The sequence below is a fragment of the Podarcis cretensis genome, assembly GCF_951804945.1.
Source record: "Podarcis cretensis genome assembly, chromosome: 3".
NCBI classification, from domain to species: Eukaryota; Metazoa; Chordata; class Lepidosauria; order Squamata; family Lacertidae; genus Podarcis; species Podarcis cretensis.
The window spans coordinates 14,700,653-14,723,782 of NC_137172.1; the positions used below are offsets into that span (position 1 = coordinate 14,700,653).

Sequence of the window (23,130 nt, forward strand, 5' to 3'; positions counted from 1 at the left end):
TTTGTGTCCTTCCTCAAGGAAATTGCCTTGGGGGGGGGAGGGGGGGTCAAAAGAATTCACCTTGGTTCTTTGCAGAAGGGCCTGACAGGAGGCACAAAAGGTGTTCAGCTTCTTGAATAGTTTCCAAGATCCCCACCGCTCTGTATTTCTTTACAACATTTGGATCCTTTCTGACGCCCTTCACAATAGCTAGCACAACTTTACTCACAGATTGAAACATGAACTGGTAGCTACATGGGAGTCACTCTTGCACACACCCTTAGACCTGTGGCAGCCATATTCTGTCATGTGAGGAGAGTACCTGAAAAATTGCCTCAAGGTGATTCCACATTGGAGAGAGAGAGAGAGAGAGAGAGGGTGCATTGGTAGCCCTTTCTATATTTGACACTACACAATGAATTGGGATGTGTGTATGCCTGCAAGATATCAGACATGCTATCCCCTTTAAGGCTACTTCTGCCCCTGACTGACAGACCCAGCACCCCATTTCAGTTACAATTCCCAATTTATGTTGGCTGGAGTGGGCCAAACTATGCATTATCATAGCTGTCAACTTTTGAAAATAAGGGATCAGCACCCTCACCTGTCCCGGGGACAGTCTACGGGATATCTAACAATCCAGGATAGCAGTGGGAAACAGTGCTGGAATAAGGGAATTTTCCACAAAAAAAGGGAAGGTTGACAGCTATGCGCATTATGCGTCCATAAAGGTAAAGGGTAAAGGGACCCCTGGCAATTAAGTCCAGTCGCGAATGATTCTGGGGTTGCGGTGCTCATTTCGCTTTACAGGCTGAGGGAGCCAGCATTTGTCTGCAGACACTTTTTCTGAGTCGTGTGGTTAGCATGACTAAGCCGCTTCTGGTGAAACCAGAGCAGCATATGGAATCGTCGTTTACCTTCCCACCGGAGTGGTACCTATTTATCTACTTGCACTGGCGTGCTTTCAAACTGCTAGACTGAGCACCGGGAGCTCACCCCGTCGCGTGGATTCGAACCACCAACCTTCCGATCAGCAAGCCCTAGACTCAGTGGTTTACACCACAGCACCACCCACGTCCCATAGCATGTAGCTATTTCTTCATTTTAAAACGTTTGCTAATTGCAGGCACATGGGGTGTGAAAATGGGGGTGGGGATCATTACCAAGAATGAAACAGGCAAGGACTGGATACTTATCTCTGTCCAGCACAGTCAAAACTAAAACCACCCTTTGTTCTGTGACTGAGCCTAAATATCCAGAAATAACCTTTAGCATTTTAAATATGGTGAGTTGGAATTGGGCTGGTGCAATGAGGGAGAGGACTGCAACTTGAGCGGATGTCACTTCCTGGATTCCGAAGCAGACAGCTAGAGGCAGGGTGGGAATTGTGGATGGGAAAGCAAAAACCAGCTGGTGAACATCCAGAACATAAGAAGATCCCTTCTTGATTAGACCAAGGGCCCATCTAATCCAGCATACTCTTTCTGCAGCAAGATGCGGGTGGCACTGTAGTCTAATCCACTAAGCCTCTTGGGCTTGCCGATCAGAAGGTCAGCAGTTCAAATCCCTGTGACGGGGTGAGCTCCTGTTGCTCTGTCCCAGATCCTGCCAACCTAGCAGTTCAAAAGCACACCAGTGCAAATAGATAAATAGGTACCGCTGTGGTGGGAAGATCAACGGCATTTCTGTGCACTCTGTTTTCCATCATGGTGTTCCGTTGTGCCAGAAGCAGTTTAGTCATGTTGGCCACATGACCTAGAAAGCTGTCTGTGGACAATCGCCGGCTCCCTCGGCCTGTAAGCGAGATGAGCGCTGCAATCCCATAGTGACCCTTGACTGGACTTAACCTTCGAGGGGTCCTTTACCTTTACTTTTTGTAATGGCCAATCAGATTCCCATACAACTGAGATTCAGAGGCATACTGCCTCCAAAATACATTACACAATGGAAATAATTTTTATATTACAAGATGTGCTCTTTGCATTCATACAATATGTGAGAGGGTGAAATTGTAGTTCAACCCACCGTAGAAGTTTCTACACGTGTGCCCCAGATTCATCTTGTCTCCTATAGAATCTGTATACACTGGTTTAGGATGTTTGATACCTTTAAAAAATATCATGAGTTTTCTCACTTAATCATTTGTTTTGATCAACCATTTCCACACAACTTGATGCCAAGTTTCTTGTTTTCCTCAGTTCATCATGTTGCAAATTTTATTATGGATTGTATTCTAGGAATTGTTCTCCGCTTTTCTGCCAGGGTTCAGTATCTGCATCCAAGACTGTGATTTGTGGTCTTTCACATTAAGCTATTACAGATTGTGGTCGGGACACATAAACACTGGCAGTATTTGTTGTGCATAACTGCCTGTTATGAAAGGGCTGTTAAGCAACAAACACAAATCTGAAAGTCGAGGCTAGAGAGAGAGAGAGAGAGAGAGAAACATTGTGGAGGCAGCAAAAGTTGGAAATAAGAAACCAATCAATTGTTGTTAGAAACATTTCTGATGTTCAAGAGCTTGGAAAAGAATGGAAGTTCTTGACAGTTGCTTATGTACAGCTCATATTGTCTCCAATATTGCTGAAGTACGGAGAGTGAAGTACCATACTGAAAAACTGCAGTCTTTGGCACTATTGGATCTGGTTCAGATGGTTAAACTTTAAGCTTTGGGCTGGTCATTCTGGAGGTGGTTCTTTACATAATGAAACAGTGTCACCGGAAGAGCACTCACATGGGGAATGAATGACATTTTTCACAGAAGATCCTACATTCAAGCCCCAGCATCTCCACATAGAACTGAGGAAGTCCCCTGTCTGGAGATTCACTGCCAATCCATGTAGACTGGGGTGGGGAGCAATTTTCAGCCCAAGAGCCACATTCTCTCATAGTAAACCTTCCAAGGGCCATATACCAGTGGTGGGCAAAAAGTGAGTGGATCAAGAGAAGTCACTCTTGCCTTAGTGCAGTAGGCTACATTGCAGCCATGCACATATCCAGACATTTCTATGCACATGTCCAGGCAAGTAAGAGATGTTATCACAGTTCAAATATACATCCCAGGCCAGCAAAAATGGCCAAACATTATAGGGGGGGGGGATATGGTCAGTAAGAGGTGTAGCATGTGAAGGGCTGTGTCCTGGAGAGAGTCCCAAGGGCTTGGACTTTTAGGCCTGAGCTTCCCCATTCCTGGTGTGGACAATATTGAGCTAGATGAACTAGTGGTTTGCCTAAGTATAAGGCAGACTCTCATGTTCCTATGTTTCTTGACGGGCAGCTGGCAGAGTCTTCACGCTATGGCAGTTTGCACATGTTTCGGGCTATCAGTTGAGAAGTGCAATTTTGTGTGCGTTCACCGGGACTGTTGCAATAGTCCAGATGTCACCCAACTATAGTCCTTGTCTGCAACCAAAACAAAGCGTCTCACATTCATCCCATATCACCTTTGCCTCTTCTATCCCACCCTGTCTTCTCTTGTTTCCTTCCTTTGCCTCATCATTCCTATCAGTCCCTCTGGGACCCGCTCCCAATGTTCAAATTGAGAGCCGATCTTGAAAAGACTGGGGAATTCATGGCCAGACCTCTCAACATCCCATTCCAACATTAAAGGCATCCACATGCAGGAATGGGCGTTCCCCTTGCACTGAGTGTGGAGAGGTTAACCCTCCTTCCAAGACACTCCCACTGTTGAAATTATTTCTTGCCCACCCACAGCTGCTTTTAGTTATGGGGATACACATTTTGCAATCAGTTTTTAACCCACCCACCCAGGCTATCAGCAGCTTTAAGGGAAAGGGTGTTTTTTTTTTTTTATTATTATTATTATTATTATTATTATTATTATTATTATTGAAAGCATTGAAGGAAAGGACCATTGTTTCCTTTAGTGTCACATCCCATCCAGTTTGGACTTTTCCCAATCCCTTCTTTCTACTTTTACCCATCTTCAGATCTCTTTTGTGTAGATTATAAACTAATTCAGATTGTAAAATACTTGGCGGACGAGGCTGTGTTTTTTGCTTGTCATTGTAAACCACCAGGTACTTTGACAAAGACGTTAACAACAATCATTATTAATATACTTCTTAGGAACTCCGCGTTTTGAGGATATACAACCCCATTTTGCATATTGTAAAAGAGAGTGAGCTCCTTTTATAGGATGCCTTGTTTTTCAATGACTGCACATCACCACATCTGCTGCATCCCTCCACTACATTTAACACTGGTCCAGGGAGCCCTTAATCTGGTATGGATGTCAGCTGAAATCCCTCTCAATGTTACATGCTACAGCTGCCCTAATCCTCTAGCAGATGGTAAACGTTTGTGCTGCCGTGAAGGAGCTTCTGAAAATACTGAGGCTCAGGCTTAAAGCTGTCTTCCGTGGGGTCCAATTTACACTGATACAAAGACCCTGCCATCAATAAAATGAAAGCACTGATTTGTCCAACTGTTGCTGTTGTTTTACCTGGGAGTGGTTCATGTACACAGTTATATTTTTTAGTGACAGTTACTATGCAGTTGTGTTTTGGACTGGGTAATAATACCTGTTAGTTGACATGCAATGACTGTTAAAATTTGACAATATTTGATGGCAGACTTCCAGTTTATCATTCCCCCTCCCCCATTAGACCCAGCCAAAATAAAATATGACCAAGAGATGCCAACATGTCGAAATGACCTGAAATATGACATAATAAAATGTCACACCCAAAATGTTCAATTCAGAATAACCCACATCAAAATATGAAATATGAAAATTCAAATTGGCATTTTTTTTCAAAGTAAGAATGTGCTGCGTTTGAGAGAATACTGTCACCCACTATCATGGTTTGATGCAGGCTAGCAGCTCTCAGAAACTTTGGCAATGGAGAGCAATAACACACTAGTCCCCATTGATACATTGGAGCTGGAGTCCACCATGCAACAATTTTCTGCCAAAATAAAGCCATGAGTAAAAATACAACTTTTGTATTTCTTGCAAAGGGAAATTATGTTTCTTTTGTAAAAATAATTTCCTGTTGCTGATGTTAGGAAAGCAAAGTATGTTTTTGTGTGTGTGTGCGAATTGTATTTATTTTAGATCCACTGATTCAGAGTTATTTTCCCCCTCCTCTCTCTGTCTCTGTCTCTCTCTCCCTCTCCCTGTCTTTCTCTTTATTTATTTAGGAAAAGAAGAATACATCGCGACATTCAAAGGGTCAGAGTATTTCTGCTACGACTTGTCCCAGAATCCTATCCAGAGCAGCAGTGACGAAATAACTCTGTCCTTTAAAACCCTTCAGAGGAATGGACTGATGCTTCACACTGGAAAATCGGCCGATTATGTCAACCTTGCCCTGAAAAACGGAGCGGTCTCCTTGGTTATTAATTTGGGCTCAGGGGCCTTTGAAGCGCTAGTGGAACCTGTGAATGGGAAATTTAATGACAATGCCTGGCATGATGTCAAAGTAACCAGAAATCTGCGTCAGGTAACAGTAGAATGGATACAGCAATAACTGACTTTGCTTTTGCCACAGCTAAGTGTTTGGTGATCTTGCAGTTAGTACAACATGCCATTGAGTGTTTAGCTGACCTCTGAAATGTAGATTTCAACATGTTACCAAGAGATGGGTCAATTAAACCACACATGAGCACAGGCACACCTAGAAAGTCATTGCGGGCCAGGGTTGTTTCAAAAATTGTAGAATTGTGCATGTGTGTAAATATATGTGTATTAAATACACATATGCATTTAAAGGAGATGATTAAAGTGTGAAATATTATTGCTATAATGGGAGACCAAATCAGTCTCTCTCTTTTTAAGGGAACTGTTTCATGTTTGTAATTAACCAGGCAACATATCTTTCTGATGACAAAACATAACTCCTTATGATAAAATTGTTGTGGTCCATGAATTAATACAATAAAACCATAGCTGAAATGTTCATGTGGGAAATAAATTATAATGCATAATAAGACAAATAATAGACAATTCATAATACCTAATAGATCCAAATATCTAACACTAATCACCTCACTTGCACAGCTGTTTTAGGGTCTGATGAAAATAGGGTCGTTTCCAGCTAATCGATGGGAATGTTCTCCAGGATATACATGTTTTATAGCACACCAGGCATTACATGTGGTGGGAGGCCTATGACACATATCTAGCTATAGTTCTCTTCCCAGGAGCCTAGCTTGGAAACTGCTCATGAGTTCTACAGACTTCTTACATTATCCAGATAATCCTCACTCATCTTTGGGAGCTTCTTCTGCCATGCTATTTATTATATTCTCATTTATTGTGATGCACCAGTTGTTCATTGGTGCAGAAGCATTGGCCTTTACATGGGATTTCTCCAGCCACATGGATTTCACACTCATTTGGGTGGTGGAACTAAATTTGCAGCTACAAAGTGTGACCGTTTGATGGGAATTGAGTGTGGTGGTGGTGCAATATTGATGGATTTATGCACAAGAAATGCTGCATATGTCACACGCAGAAGAGAATTACATATAAACAGCATTTTAAAATGTATATCAACACTTTATGCCCTAAGATTGCAGCTGTACACATAGGTTATTGGTACGTAATAAGTTATTGTACACCACTTAAAAGATTTATAAAACTTTAAGCAGTTTATAAATGCTTTTAAATACATAAATGAATAAAAAAAATCAACTGAAATCAATGGAAATTTAACGACAAGATGGCATCTTAAAGCGTTTGTTCTAAAACAATATAGCTGACTTGCTTTCCAGACAACTTCAGCTTGAGTTACGACTCAGAAATTCTTGGCAACCCCGTCGTTACTTTATCCACTTTCAAAGCAGCTGGCTGGGTGTTTTGCTCTTATTTTATTGAAGGAAATTTTCAGATTAAATATAGTGAGTTGCTAAAAGGGCATCCAGTGAATCTATAGGGCTGAGATTGGAATATAAACATGTCTGGTATCCATTTGATAATCCTTTTGGATGTTAGTATACTACAGTAACTATGCTACAGGGTTTGGTTACAGATATTGGTTTCTCCATTTTTGTCATGAAGCTTCTTGGGTGCTTGTTGGCAAATCACTGCCTTTTAAATACTTAATTAGACTTCTCTTAATTAGACCTCATGCAGTATGGTCACTACCACTTCCATAATGTTCATAGACCTATGTAAAGGCCTTTGCTCACATAGTGATTGGACAATGCTTGTGTGATATGCTAAATAGGCTGTCAGAAGGATCATGTGACCAGAAGTTTTCATAAGTGCCCTAACCAGGATTAAAATTATCATGAAGGAGGCAGCAGTGATGTCACAGGGCAATATACAAGGGATCTTAACTAGGGTGGCTTTTAATATGATGGCGAAGCAGTGGAAAAGGAAGTACAATGATATAAAAAGATGTTGGCTTGAGATGTACATGCTCCAGCTCTAGAAACAGTATATGACTTATGCAAAACCATTTTCAGACATTAAACTGGAAATATGGTAGGAGGAACCACAACTCGTTCAGGCTTCCTCTCCCCTGGTTTGATTTAAGTGCTATGAGCTTAAGAATGATAAAGTCATTCACATATTGCACAACTATAATCATAAAAATGACCTGGTTCACACGTCCCATTAAACCGTGGTTAAAAAATGAGCTGTGGTGTAATGCAAATGGTCTGCTGCTTGGTATTCCAAGCACTTCAATCCTTTCCTGCTCCTGCTGTTGCTACTCTGGAGAGGAAACAAAGCAGAGACAGCATTCACATTACATCAGGGCCGGCCCATTCATGTGGCAAGGTGAGGCAACAGCCTTGGGAGGCAAGCTCCACAGGGACAGTAGATCCCAATGTAGATCTTTATTGCCTTCCTTGCTCATGTTATACATCTTCACTCACCCCTTTTTCCCTAGCGTGGAGGGGAGTGCTGTTTTGTGGTTTGCCTCAGGTGCCAAAATGTATTGGGCTAGTCCTACATTGCATAAAAACTAGCATTCATGCTTTGTTTCTCTCTAAACAAGCCACAGATGGAATCCAAGGTTCCTGGCTTACTATTCGTGCCTTATTTGAAGAAAAATAAATGGGAAGCATTTCCTCCTCAGCAGGAGTGGCAGACCAAATCTGATACTTTTGAGCAGCATGCAACACCACTGGTTATTTTAAACTGTGGTTTAAGGTGCTAAATGAACCAGGGCCAATGAATAACAATATATCCCCAGAATGGTTTTGTTTGTGCCACAAAATCTGGCATAGGAAGGGCACACGCCACTGCTAATTTTGACGGAAATGGACATCAAATTAGTCAGCAAATGGCCCACTTTCTAGATTTGCCTTTGCTCATCCAAAACTGTTAAAAGAAACCAACATATAAAAAGCAACCAACATGGGGTGGGAGTTAGAAGTACCAGTTAGACATGTTCTGGCAGGTGCATGACCAGAGAGCTAGCTGCAGAAATCCATTCTACTCATTGTTATGTGTCAGGATATTTGCTTTGTTTCATTGCAGTAAACTGTGATCCTAAAGTCCATCAATATGACCGAAAGAAGTTTTGGAGTTGAAAAGAAGTCCTTGTGTGCTGAGTCAAAAAAAAAATGAGTACTAGGGGATTCCTGCTGATTCGCTTGGGGGGGGATTTGGGGGTCAGGAGAAGCAGTGGTCAGCTGATGAGCTTTAGGCATTCCACCCCCCCCCCCAGAGTCATTTTGAATGTCTGTCAGAAACACTCAGTTGGAAGAGGACAAAAGGAATGTGGTCATTATGTCTGTTTCTGTCCAGTGGAGAGCTGAAATAAGTTCTACAGTATATATATCGATATCGATCTCTATATATAAATATATTTTCAGGAAAAGACAACTGCTGTTACCTCTGTGGAGGCGTATCTGTTAGTCTGCTTTTTTATTTTTCCTTGTAAAATTATTTTGCCCTTTTTTCTGTGTTACTAACATGCTTAATAACTAACATGTCATTCATGGAATGTTTCATTCTACTAACCGTTACCTGAACCAAAATAATGTACTAACATTGGTAGTGACCATCATATTTTTTAAGTAAACGATCGTTATTCTGTTCACAAGTTTTTAATTTCCTTTCTCCCCCCTTCTCCACAAAGCACTCAGGCATTGGACACGCTATGGTAAACAAACTACATTGTTCGGTAGATATCATTCTAATTGTTTCTTATTTTGGGTTTGCCGTGTGTTTCCTTTCTTTCTTTTAACTGTAGACATCATTAACAAAAGAGGAACTGCGGTTGGTACTCTTCTGCTTACTTTTTTAACCTCCTCTTCATCTGTTGTTGACCTCCTATTTTCTTTTACTTTATCTGTTCCTGTCCAATTCTTTCTCTCTCCTCTCTCTCTCTTTTTTTGAACTCACACGTAGAGGGGCATCCTTAACATTTTGCATCAAAAGCTGTGGTTAACTAACAAGGGATTAAGCTGGCCTAGCGTGCCGCCAGCCTAGCTGGCGCTCTAACCATTCATAATGCATGGCATGCGGGCACGGACGAGAATGACGGAAGTGACACATCTACATACTGTTACTTCATCAACAAAGCCGTTTGGTTCTCTCCATTCCTTTCTCTTCCTTTCTTCTCCTTCTCTGATACTCGCTTTCCTGCATGCGCACATCAGAGTGTGCTGCTGCCACTTGGTCGTTCTTTGCTGGGTTCCCCTCACCCCTCTTCTTCCCTCCCTCTTGCTTTGGCATGGACTCTAGGCTCTTGCATGCACAAGTCGCTGCTGTATATATGGTGCAAACAGTGATGGTGCTGCTGGCGATATTGCTTGTGCCTCTTTTTCTTTTGTTTTCTGTTTTTTCAAGGTGCACGTTCTTTTTATTAGTCGATGACAGACTTTACTGAACTTACTAATATGTAACACCAGCTAAACTAACCTAGGGAAGCATTCTACTAACACCATTTTTGTGTCTGCTAATCAACCTTTTTGAGTTGCGAATAGGGACTTGCTGACACTAGCTCAATAATAAGACAACTCTTTTAACTAGTTAGAGCACCTAGGGATAGAATCCAAGACTAAACCTCAAACAGACATGAAAATGGGCTCCGCCTTAGGTCTCAAAAAAATAATAACAATAATAAAAGCAAATAAAAATATAAAAAACAACAATAAAAAACCAGGCATATCCCAAGGACAGCAGTATGTAGGTCTGAGTATAGCGTGTCCTTTCCCTGTGCTTTGTTATCTAGGTGACAATATCAGTGGATGGAATTCTGACCACGACGGGCTACACACAAGAAGACTACACCATGTTGGGCTCCGATGACTTTTTCTATGTTGGAGGCAGTCCTAGCACAGCAGACTTGCCTGGGTCACCAGTCAGTAACAACTTCATGGGCTGTCTCAAAGAGGTAAATAACGTCACTGCCATAAATGACATTCCATCATGAGATTGGCAAAGGCCAGAGCCTCATAACCTCAATTTACCTGTGTGTGTGTATGTAACTGTTTCTTTAATCTGACACCTGAGTCCCCATTGCAAAGATGGTTGTGTGAGCCCACTACCCTAATACAAATTCCAACTTAAAAAAAATCAAAAGACTGATTTACTGTACGACTGAATGTGTTGCATCTTGAAAATGCCTCTAAACCAGGCATCCCCAACCTTCAGCCCTCCAGATGTTTTGGACTACAATTCCCATAATTCCTGACCACTGGTCCTGTTAGCTAGGGATCATGGGAGTTGTAGGCCAAAACATCTGGAGGGTTGCAGGTTGGGGATGCCTGCTCTAAACGATATATTCTTTACTACCTCTACTATAAGAATGCAACATCAGGATTTGTCATTGCTTTTGTCTTGCGTATCTACTCTTCTTTGGGATCTCTGTGGGATTTCCGTCTTGCAAAAGTGTATGCGTGGAATGAAGGGCGTTCTTATTGTGCGATGGCACCAAGGCTTCATTCTCTTTGAGGTGGTCAGCCTGTGTCTGAGCTACTCCTTTTGAGAATGCAGGCAGGAGGCCTCAAGGTATTCAGTGAGTAGCCATTCAGAAAAAAAATGATGTTTAGATCAACTTTTTGATTGCTACAGTGTTATATTTTAATAATGCTGCATTCACAATGTAGATTTGCCACTTTATTTTGTTTTAGATTGATTCTAGGACTGGGTGGATTGAAATTCTTAACTTTGAATACCTAGAGTTTCATCCCACCTCTTAATGGCTTGGGAGTAGTTTACACTTGGAATTGCCTATCCCCCATATGTGCTCAGTCAGCTTCTTTAATCTCTGGAATTGGCACTGTTACAGGTAGCACATAATTATCACTGATATTTTAGTGTGACAGAATCTACACCTTGGACCTCCTTCCCTATGGATGCCAGGCAGTGCCTTCCCTGTACTCTTTGCAGTGCCTGCTTAAAACATTTTTGATTAGGCAACCCTATCTAGACACACAGGTGTTGGTGTCTTTAAATATCTTTTACCAATAATTTTAGCTATTTTTAAATGTTTTCAATGGTTTTCCACTGTTCTCGTTGATCACTTAAATATCTATTGTTAGTCACTTAGAGGTTTTACTACCATTAAACGATATATAAAGTTTGCTAAATGATCCCATTCCAGTGATTCTTTAAAGTGCAAGAGCTTGAATGGATATACAGAGCTGTCCCACTGTCAGGTGTTTCTCCTAACCACCAACATATAGTTCCATGCTCACAAGCCGTGTACATAGGGAACTGCCCCTCCCAATGAAGGAAATGCAAAAATATTCATGTATACATCAGATCCCCTGATCTGTGTTGAATCAGCTCAGAGGGATCATTCCTACTACGTACTGAGTGCTGGCCTAGTGCTGGAGCCTATGGAGAAATCAGCAAGGCAGGTCAGGTTCAGTGAACAACTACAGTGGTGCCTCGCAAGACGAAAATAATCCGTTCCGCGAGTCTCTTCGTCTAGCGGTTTTTTCGTCTTGCGAAGCATCCCTATTAGCGGCTTAGCGGATTAGCGCTATTAGCGGCTTAGCGGCTATTAGCGGCTATTAGCGGCTTAGCGGCTTAGAAAAAGGGGGGGGGGAAGGGGAAAAAACTCGCAAGACTCGCAAGACATTTTCGTCTTGCGAAGCAAGCCCATAGGGAAATTCGTCTTGCGAAGCGCCTCGAAAAACGGAAAACCCTTTCGTCTAGCGGGTTTTTCGTCTTGCGAGCCATTCGTCTTGCGGGGCACCACTGTAGCTGAAGGTTGAGAGCACACTGAGAGGTGTTTCAAACCTGTCTCCAGACTGCTGTTGTTGTTTAGTCGTTTAGTCGCGTCCGACTCTTTGTGACCCCATGGACCAGAGCATACCAGGCACTCCTGTCTTCCACTGCCTCCCGCAGTCTGGTCAAACTCATGCTGGTAGCTTCGAGAACACTGTCCAGCCATCTCATCCTCTGTTGTCCCCTTCTCCTTGTGCCCTCCATCTTTCCCAACATCAGGGTCTTTTCCAGGGAGTCTTCTCTTCTCAGGAGGGGGCCAAAGTATTGGAGCCTCAGTTTCACGATCTGTCCTTCCAGTGAGCACTCAGGGCTGATTTCCTTCAGAATGGATAGGTCTGATCTTCTTGCAGTGCATGGGACTCTCAAGAGTCTCCTCCAGCACCATAATTCAAAAGCATTAGTTCTTCAGTGATCAGCCTTCTTTATGGTCCAGCTCTCACTTCCATACATCACTACTGGGAAAACCATAGCTTTAACTATATGGACCTTTGTTGGCAAGGTGATGTCTCTGCTTTTTAAGATGCTGTCTACTTCGTAAAATTGAAATGTATAGATTTGGGAGGGACCCAAATGGTCATCTATTCCAACCCCCTGCTTCTAGGCTTCAGCCCCTTTTGGAGAGCCTGAGATTCTTAAATAGCCAAGCATCTGACCTGAAGAAAGGCACTCCTTCTCCATTCCATGTGTGGTGGGTGCCCTCCACCTTTGGACTGTGGGAAACAGGAGGCTCCTCAGCAGAAGTCATAGAAATATGAAATTGTAGAGCTGGAAGGGACCTCGAGAGTCATCTAGGACAACCCCCTGCAATGAAGGAATCTCAACTAAAGCATCCATGGCAGATGGTCATCCAGTCTCTGCTTAAAAACCTCTTATGAAGGAAAGAACACAAGTCACCTCAGTTGCAGTGATCTCCTGTTCTTTAGCAACCAGCTCAGAGCTCTGAACCTGCTTTGCACATTGCTAACTCTTCTGAAAATGTACATTTGGAAAGGCCCATTCAACTCTTAGTTCTGCCTCAGTACTGGCCAGGGGTTTTGGTCACCCTAGGGCTGCAGTTTGTTTTGGCTCAGGTTTATTCCAGGATCAATAGTGTTTTCCCTCTGTGGGCTTTAAAAATGGGTTTTATTCCTAAATAGAGTGACCCTAGTTCAACCCAGCAACTGCTGTGTCTCTTTATTTAGCCATCAGGTCACAAATGTTGAGAGTAAGCAATTGGACTTGGAAAATATGGCCCCTGCAATGCTTGAATCAGCATTTAGAACAGTGCTACAAGATATCATGCGGCTTGGATCATTATTATTTTTTTAAGGTTAAACCCACCTGAATATCAGAAATTGGAGACAATCAAGAGGGGAGTGTTCAAAGATATTAGATTCAGCACCACCACCAAAGAAAAACAGCTGTATAGAAGGACCTTCTATCTGATTCAGCAAGGGAATACATATGGGCTGATTTAGGTCCAATTTAGAAATTTCCCTCCTTGTCCCTATCAGACCTAGCTATGTTTATTCATTCCTTCCACAGTGGATTTTCAAACACAAGGGTAACTTGCAGGCATTTCCCCATTAATAATATGGAGCCTTAACAAGAAATAAAGAGGTGTTGTTGTGTCTGCAGAAACTCGTTGCATCTGACAGCGTCTGTTGCATCTCAAAATATATATTTTTGTCCTTAGCAAAATGCATGTGAAACTTTATTGGAAACCATTTTTTCCCATATTCCATATGGGGTGGGGTGGGAGGCAGTCAGTCTGCCCTTTGGTAAAGTTTGGCATTCCTACAATTGTTAATGGTTTTGTGGACAATCAAGGATACAAACACAGTGTTGACAAATAATTTGGGGAAATGCGGTCTCTGAGCAAAAGTTGATGGGGAGGGGAAATCTTGTGAAAAACATCACCAAATGTTTTAAGACATCTTAAATTAAATGAAATGTGTTTTTTTTAATTGGATGAGGAGCATGTAAATAAATAAAAAAGGGAGTTGTGCATAAAATTTCATTGCCTTATGAAACAGAGAAAGAGGGATAAATTGAGTAAATTAAACATAAGATTGGGTGAATGGATTGGGTTGTAATCAACAAAGTCAACCCATTTGTGCAATGACTTTTGCATGCACAATTGAACATCCCCTCCCTCTTCTCTCCCTGCATGCCCTCATAGCCCTCCATATATGCTCTGGGGGGCAGTGGAAACCCCTATAGAAGGCAGAGGGAGGGGCAGTTCCATTGTGGAAATTGAATTCCTTGCATGAAGTGGGTGACTTTGCTGAATGCAACCCAGAGAGTGCTAGGGCTTGAAGCTAGATCTAGGTTCTCAATTACTCTTTTTTGCAGTCTTTCCCCTAAACCAGGCACCCCCAAACTCGGCCCTTCAGATGTTTTGGGATTACAACTTCCATCATCCCTAGCTAACAGGACCAGTGGTCAGGGATGATGGAAATTGTAGGCCCAAAACATCTGGAGGGCCGAGTTTGGGGATGCCTGCCCTAAACCTCAGTTTTACATCAGTAAAATGGGAATGATAGTGGCTCACCTCGCAACATCTATGTGAGAGTGAATACAAAAAACAATGCAGATTAGAATGGAAAAATAAATAAGTAGCAAGAGTGGCTTTTCAAAACAAAGATTCCATTAATTCAGAACCTTTAGTGTTCTGAAAACCAACATATATTAAAAAGGCTTACCATCTGATTCATAGTCTGCTTATTTGGATTTAAACTGATAGATCTCTAAGCTTAACCTCCAAATCGCTTTAGTTTTTCAGTGGGTTTTGAATCTGTATTTAATTCAATTCAATTGGGATCCATGATTTAAATTATAGATAGCAATAAGATTTTCAGGCAGGATGATTGAGCTATAACACACATGCTGAAATTATGATGCTCAGCCCACTAGTCATGTATCAAGGCTCTTCCAAGTGATTGAAAAGTCATTTGGTTTTTTTTCAGTCCCTTAAGGGAAACATAAAAATTGTAGGTTTTGTCAAGCCTATGTCATTTGCTGCTGCCTTGTGTTTGGCTTGCTTGATAGCTCACAGGTTGTGTGGAACTAGGCTGCAGCTTGTTATGTTAAAGAGATTGGTCAGATCTTGACTACAGGTTCCCTTGAGTAGCCCTTCTGCTGCATTGCCAAGAAAGCAGCATGCATCAAGAAGTTGGCATCCATCTGTCTTCAAAGACAATGGAGTGTGCCTCAGAGATGAGGCCAAACAACTGGAGAATCACAGAACTCACTGTGGCTGCAAAGACCACTAACTGCTGCCTCCCAGGTTGCTTTTGTTGCATTAGCAGCACCAAAGTAACCTCTCCAGAGTGCAAGCCTGGGCATTGTGTATGAAGGTCCTGGGCTGTCCAAGCAACAGGTGGTGATGTGGTCCAAAGGAAAGCAGAGCAATGCATTTGGCACCAGCTTGGCTGCTGGAATTGCTAGAAGGAGGCTTACAAGACACCACCCATCTTAGGGGCTCCAGTCTCGATTGTGAGTCCCACAAGCCAACAAGATAGAATGTACAAAATGAGCAGAGATGGACAAATCACTCTGCTTCTGGTCTGTGCCACAGGCCTGCAAACGTGGTAGGGAACTCGTTGCTTTGTATTCCCATACCGCAGTTCCTATTGATTCCTTCTAGTCCTTGCAGCATTAGATAGGCTATTAGATAGCATGATGTAAGGATGTGCAGAGGATTCCTTAAGTTTTGGATCACTTTTTCACTGAGGCACCTCTGTGGTCATGGGTGAAAAATAAGGCTGCAGAAGCTAAACAGCATTCAGTTTCTCCTGTGAGCTTTTCTTCGATATTATCATAAAAATGGCTTTTGGCGAGATGAAACCTGTAGAACTGAAGTCCTATTGAATTTAGTTTCACCTTCTTCATTCCCTTCCATCAAGGATAGGGATGAAAGATCTCCTTTCACAAATATTTATCCTGAACCTAACTAATGACAACTGTCATCTCACTCTGTAACTCCTCCAGTCTGGCAGCGATAAAAAGGAAAGGAGGGCAATAATGTTGTTGTTGTTTTTATCTAGATACTTATGCCATCTACAATACCATATTGTTATGCACATCCCAGTCTCTGAGAGGTGGGAAATTTTGGGGATTGGGGAGGGTCAGCACACATACATCGGTTTTGCTTTCCTTGGAATAAAGGTCACAGGAGACTTTGACACCCTTCTAATATATTATTATAATTCACACATATATATATACACACACAGGATGAGCATAAGGTGGAAAGGGTCACAGCATTAACACTTCAGCAAATGTTGTGCCCTTACCCTAAGGTATCGAGCTGCCTAAGTACGTTAGTTTTGCATTCAGCACAAAAAGCAAGTCATGACAAGACTGGACTCAGGTCTACTCTTACACTCACTGGTAGCATCACCTCCCTTCAGGGGAAGGGCAGAAACTTGCTCCCTTTTAACCCCCCTTCCTAGACCCTTAGTCACCCATACACTTTAGTCCTACAAAGAAACACTTAACACACATGGCTGGAACCATTAACTTGACAAAAAGACTAGTTTGACTGCCTTGACAGACTCCTTTCATACAGAATCACATCTAACAGATTAAAAAATAAATAAATCACAGGCTTGGAGGCAGCCCCAAAGATGCCATCTAAGCTACCCCTCAATCCTATAACAGCATCAAAAATTCTCTCTCTGGGAGCTAGAACTCAATAGAATGTCATTAAAATTCCGTAGAAAGATTATCCTTCTTTACTGATTTCTATCAGATGTTTTTCCACTGTGGCGTAAAGAATTATTTATCTTCTAAATGTAATCTTGTAGTCTACGGTTATTTCTATCCCCGCAACCCAATTCTTGCTTTAAATGAATGCTGAGTTTGGCTTGCTTTCATCTGAGAAATCATGACAGTTTTGTCTTCTGTAACACTATTCTCTTCTGCTGATTCTTTTGAACTCTTCCGAACACTTGGATCAGCCTTGTTTTTCTCCCTTTCACCTTTCCAAATGAAAATACATCATTTCATTTGATATCCCTGTCCTTGTTAACAAGGGTCAAATCTTGGGGGGGGGGGGGTTGAGGGAAATGACCAATGAGACAATTTTCCAGTAGCATCACATCTGGAATGACAGATAATCATCCATGGCTTCTTTTAAAAGCCACATAAGAGAGTTTGTGTGATTCATGTGTGGGGAGGGGGGCAGAGGGAGAACCCAGAGTGGGGAAAACACCACTCTGGAACTTAGCAACTTTATTTCACAACTTGAGCTCTCATTTCCAATCACTAGAAATTTAAATTTTTAAAGATCACCACTTGTGTTTGCATCTGAGAAAGTCAGGGATGCATTATTCATTTTTTGCCTAGCTGGGGCCGCTCTGTGATGTGTGGTGATTAAAGATTTAGTGCTGTGGGAGTTATAGACCAGAGCTTCCACCTAACGTTGCTCGTAGTGACTCATCCAAAGGTCAAACAAACTTTTCACTCAGTGCAGAGATCTCTGCACGAATCAGGAGCCCTCCCCATGAAAATCTTGAGAATAATAATGGAGCTATTTTGAAAAAATCCACTACAGTGGTATATCTGGATGTGAACAGGATCCGTTCCAGAGCCCTGTTCGCATCCTGAGTAAAATGCAACCTACGACTGCACATCTGCACGTGCACGGGTCGTGATTCGCCGCTTCCGTGCATGCGCGTGACGTCATTTTGAGCGTCTGCGCGTGCACGAGCGGCGAAACCCAGAAGTAACACGCTCCGTTACTTCTGGGTCGCCGCAGAGCAAAATCTAAAAACACTCAACCTGAAGCACATTTAACCCGAGGTATGACTGTATAGGGGTGCAGCAGGCTTGTGTAATGATCCCAGCCACCCTCCCCCATGATAAATATCATTGTTCAGAACTGCTTGGACCTTGTTCACTGTTGTTCAGATTGTTTTCCTAAGAGTGTGTCAGGAGTTCAATGTCTTGAATCAAGAGCTCTGGAAAGTGAGTCCTGGCTGCTTGCTTCCTGTACTCATGGAGTTGCTGATCAGAAGAGGGAATTGGTTTCATCTGGGGCACTCATACCATAGGCCAGTGGTTTTCAACCGGAGTGCTGTGGCACCCTCGGGTGGCTTGAATTATGATCAGAGGTGCTTTGGGGTGGGGCAGTGGGAGGAGGCACATCTCTTTGGGGCAGGGGAGCAGCTCAGAGACCAGGGGCGGAAGTTGCGGCTGCCCAGAGCACTCGCAAGGAGAGAGGAGAAGAGAGGGGGCTGAGGGAACACTCCAGAAGGGAGGGTGTTTGAAAAAGGGTGAGGGGCTGCCAGCTCTGCAGGCAAGGGGTGACATAACTGGGTTCCTGAGCCCCACAGGAGTGCTGCAGAAAGAATGTAGTTGGTCAAGGGAACTGTGGATCCCAAAAAGGCTGAAAACCTCTGCCATAGGCCACAATCCTCCTGGTCTGTTCTGCAGAATCCTATGGTCCCACAGCTGCTGCTCTCTTGCATCAGTCAGGGCAAAATTAGTGTTGCTCTGTGAATCTAGCTTAATTCAGCCTTCAGTCTTTCCTGTCCTGTTAGCTGCTAGGACTATATAATTCCTCAGCAGCACACACAAACACAGAGTTGTTGAATGTTCCAGTCAAACACTTGAAAAACCTCAAGGATGTGTTCCCGCATTAGATACGAGCAGCTTAGTTTTGTTGCTGCCCCGTTCCCTGCTGGCTCTCCACAACCACTTCCCTGAAGCCTAAATATAGCCTTATCAATATACTAGAATTCAGCAATGCTGTCATGGCTGTCATGTCTTCCCCCCATCCACTCATCCAACTGAGAAATAAAAGGCCGAGAAAATTATATTAGAAATCAGGAGCCACTTCCCATCTAATAACAAAAGTCCTCTGCACTGGTTGGCACAAGAAATATTGCACCACTACTAACTTTTGAACTCCTAATGCACCAGGGAATGGTGGAGGGGTTGACTTCTCCTTCCACGGACAGCTTAACTCTTTTTTTAAAAAAACAACCACAAACTATTTAGAGTTATTTTAGTAATGGACTACTGCAACACGCTCTACGTGGGGTTACCTTTGAAGGTGACCCGGAAACTGCAATTAATCCAGAATGCGGCAGCTAGACTGGTGACTGGGAGTGGCCACCGAGACCACATAACACCGGTTCTGAAAGATCTGCATTGGCTCTCAGTACGTTTCCGAGCACAATTCAAAGTGTTGGTGCTGACCTTTAAAGCCCTAAACGGCCTCGGCCCAGTATACCTGAAGGTGCGTCTCCACCCCCATCGTTCAGCCCCGGCACTGAGATCCAGCGCCGAGGGCCTTCTAGTGGTTCCCTCATTGCGAGAAGTGAGGTTACAGGGAACCAGACAGAGGGCCTTCTCGGTAGTGGTGCCCACCCTGTGGAACACCCTCCCTTCAGATGTGAAGGAAATAAGCAATTATCCTAGTTTTAAAAGACATCTGAAGGCAGCCCTGTTCAGGGAAGTTTTTAATTTTTAACCCTGTACTGTTTTTAACACTTGATTGGGAGCCGCGCAGAGTGGCTGGGGAGACTCAGCCAGATGGGCGGGGTATAACAGATTATTATTATTATTATTATTATTATTATTATTATTATTATTAATAAACCAAGGAAGATAGTGCCCCCTCCAGCTAATTCTGTATATTCGACAACAACAGTTCAACAATTTGTATGTAGAAGTAGCACTGTTGAGTTTCTTTTCTAGGGGCGTTGCTTCAGTTTTTAGTGGAAGGAGGGGAAAGACGTCAGTGCATCAGACATTAATTGTAGTTGTGTCTAAACTGGATAAATCACCTTTTAAAACATCAACAACACAGAGCAGCATCTGTGTCATTATTACTATTCGTATTAGTATTAAATTCATTAGCTACCCTTCACTAGAAGGTGTCAGGGCAGGTTGCAACAGTTTAAATTTCACTATTAAAAAAATGTTTAGCACGTATAATTTGGGCAAAGTGTAAGGAGAATGCCTCACTGTGTAAATCTGCCTAATTCACATTAATTGAAACCAGTGCTTTTTTATATTACAATGTTTAGGGGTACTCTCATTATCCTACTCATATTGAAATACCGCCCCTCAATGAGGTCAAACTTAGATTCATAAAATGTTTAGGGGTATGCGTACCCCCTCGTACCCCCAGAAAAAAGCACTGTTTGAAACAACGCCCAAGCAGAAACACAGCTATCCTTCAAAATTCACACTTCTCCAGATTTTGAAACACACACACGTGTATATGGGGGACGACGACTGTACATAAAATGCACAAATAAGTAAAAATAACGCAGAAAAATGTTCCATCAGCACAAGCATCCTTATCTGTGCTAGAATGTGATGGACCAGGATGTACATTTGTGTTCGTGCCACTGGGCCAACAGACCACACCCACAATCAGATGCACATTCCAAGGATTAGATTTATATCAGTAGTTCCTTATCCAGGAAGTGAGGATATCTGTTTAAGGGGAAGGATGCCTAAGTTGCATCAGTTTATTTGGATTGTAGAATCAGAGCACAGAACCAGTAAACAGGCCAGGAATGCTTCTGTTTCTACTACTAATTATTATAATTATCATCATTTTTACAATCTTAAGTTCAGTCTGCCACAATTCTGCATCACGAAAATTCATCAGCATTTTATTGCACATTTCTCCTAATAGCCTCATTTCCTCCCGATATTTTTTGCCTAATGAACACATTTTTGCAATCTGTTTTTTTTCTAATGTAGTGCGTTTTCTGTAAGTTGTTTTCACAAAAATGTGCACTTACTTATTTACACATTTGCAAGTCACATGCTCATTGAGAAATAAAACAAAAAGGGAGAATGTGGTATATAAAACCAAAACCAACAAAGATATCCATATAAAGGCAATTAAAGTCATTTAAAATAATAATAATACTGATCAGGTTAAAAAGAAAGAAGTCCGACAGTGGAATGGCCCCCTTCAGGAGATTGTGGACTCTCTTTCCTTGGAAGTTTTTAAGAAGAGTTTGGGTGGCCATCTGTCATGGATACATGAGATGACACTCAGAGTCTCTTCCAATGCTACGATTCTATGATTCTATTAAAATTCATGTTGTAGAGGCCTGTCCAAGGAAGAAGAGATCTGAATGAAGGGACTTATGGCTTCCACTGAACCCCTATAGGCAGAGAGTTCCACAGGGCAGGCTTATCACACCAAAGGCTTGGTGCCTAGTGATGGTGAACTGAACCTCAGTACAGTGGTACCTCAGGTTGCAGACACTTCAGGTTACAGACACTTCAGGTTACAGACACTTCAGGTTACAGTCTCTGCTAACCTAGAAATAGTACCTCAGGTTAAGAACTTTGCTTCAGGATGAGAACAGAAATAGCACGGTGGCGGCAGCGGGAGGCCCCATTACCTAAAGTGGTACCTCAGGTTAAGAACAGTTTCAGGTTAAGAACAGACCTCCAGAACGAATTAAGTTCTTAACCAGAGGTACCACTGTATTGTCCTGTCAGAGGATCTCAGTGATCGAGGTGGAGCATAACCAAACAGACACGAGATTTGCACTCAACCCTAGTAGATGCAATGTTGCTTACTATTTTGTTGCTGTTGTTTGGGGCACTGCATAACAAAACTTGGAAGAGTGTGGACTGTAGAAGGTAGCAGTATTTCGGTAGGGTATTGTTTCAGGAAGTACATGTTAGGTAAAGGTAAAGGTAAAGGGACCCCTGACCATTAGGTCCAGTCACGGACGACTCTGGGGTTGCGGTGCTCATCTCACTTTATTGGCCGAGGGAGCCGGCGTACAGCTTCCGGGTCATGTGGCCAGCATGACTAAGCCGCTTCTGGCGAACCAGAGCAGCGCACGGAAACACCGTTTACCTTCCCACCAGAGCAGGACCTATTTATCTACTTGCACTTTGATGTGCTTTCGAACTGCTCGGTGGGCAGGAGCAGGGACTGAGCAATGGGAGCTCACCCCGTCATGGGGATTCGAACTGCCGATCTTCTGATTGGCAAGCCCTAGGCTCAGTGGTTTAACCCACAGCGCCACCCGCATCCCTCTACATGTTAGGTAAGTTCACATTAAAATGCAAACTGAACTGAACATCTCCCATTTTCTACAGGAGCAACACTTCCTGCTGCGCTGGGGTGGGAGATGGCGTGGCATTGCCTGTCAGCTTCCTCCTTTTCAGTCTCAATGTTGCCCTTGTAGGACTCAGCAGGGAGAAGGACAGGGACAAAAAGCTGAATGAGGGCTCACCTTTCCTCTGTGCTTTCCGAGCACGGTCCACACTTTAAAGCTCTGTGTCCAAGCGCTGAATCGGAGCAAATGGCAACTGCAGAAAACACAAATTGCTGTTGGCTCTGCTTCAGATTTAAAGAGCAGGTTTTTACAGGGCAAGCCCCAGAGCAAAATAAATAAATACAGGGTGCTCTGTCACAGAGCTTTAAAGCATGGACCTGTGCTTGGAAAAAGTGGGACAAGCCCTTAGTTGACTCCACCTGTCATTGACTCTTGCTTAAGCTACTGTGGGGCTCCTTGGGTGGATCTACAGATGTGGGGGGGGGGGACGGATGCTATAAATAAGTCAGAAATTAAATCGTTATAACAAAAGGGAAAAACAGTTTATAAAAATCGCACAGAATTTTTTTCTTCTCTCCAGCGCCATCTGGTGCTGCATGTTTATATCACATTCAAAATGTTTTTTGACTAATGTAGCTGAGCCCCTTGTCTTCCACCCCACCTGCCCCAATGGGCACAAAACACCACAGCTCTTGGGGGTGATCCAGCCGTGGGTCACCTGCATGAGTCTGGAGGGGGTAGGACAAGGTGGTCTTCAGTTCTGTGATTCTGGGTGTGCTAGCAAATATTATACGCAAAGGGCAACCTCCTCATCCCTCCCAAAGGTAAACAGAGGGACAAAACACCACCACTGGTTTTATCAGGAACAACTGCCAGAAAATGAGGACTGGGAAGAAGCAACCGTTGGAGTGAATGAAGTGTGTGTGGGGGGGGGGAAGGTGGGAACCC

General features: G+C 42.9%; 1 protein-coding gene and 1 long non-coding RNA gene across 31 annotated transcripts in view; one reads left to right on the top strand and one right to left on the bottom strand.

Annotated features, from left to right (window-relative positions):
- NRXN1 (neurexin 1) overlaps positions 1-23,130 on the top strand; it is a 1,023,765-nt gene that overhangs the window by 360,720 nt on the left and 639,915 nt on the right. For 13 of the 29 annotated variants that reach the window (XM_079968418.1, XM_079968429.1, XM_079968424.1 and 10 more), the window contains 3 exons: positions 5,146-5,447; positions 9,042-9,086; positions 10,140-10,301. In XM_079968418.1, the coding sequence (XP_079824544.1) occupies positions 5,146-5,447; positions 9,042-9,086; positions 10,140-10,301 (509 nt within the window). The remainder of the gene's footprint in view (positions 1-5,145; positions 5,448-9,041; positions 9,087-10,139; positions 10,302-23,130) is intronic. The other 16 variants (XM_079968449.1, XM_079968451.1, XM_079968454.1 and 13 more) reach the window with 2 other exon arrangements.
- The window catches only part of LOC307211992, a 964,702-nt gene that overhangs the window by 31,914 nt on the left and 909,658 nt on the right, over positions 1-23,130 (bottom strand). The gene's annotated exons all lie outside the window — the stretch shown is intronic.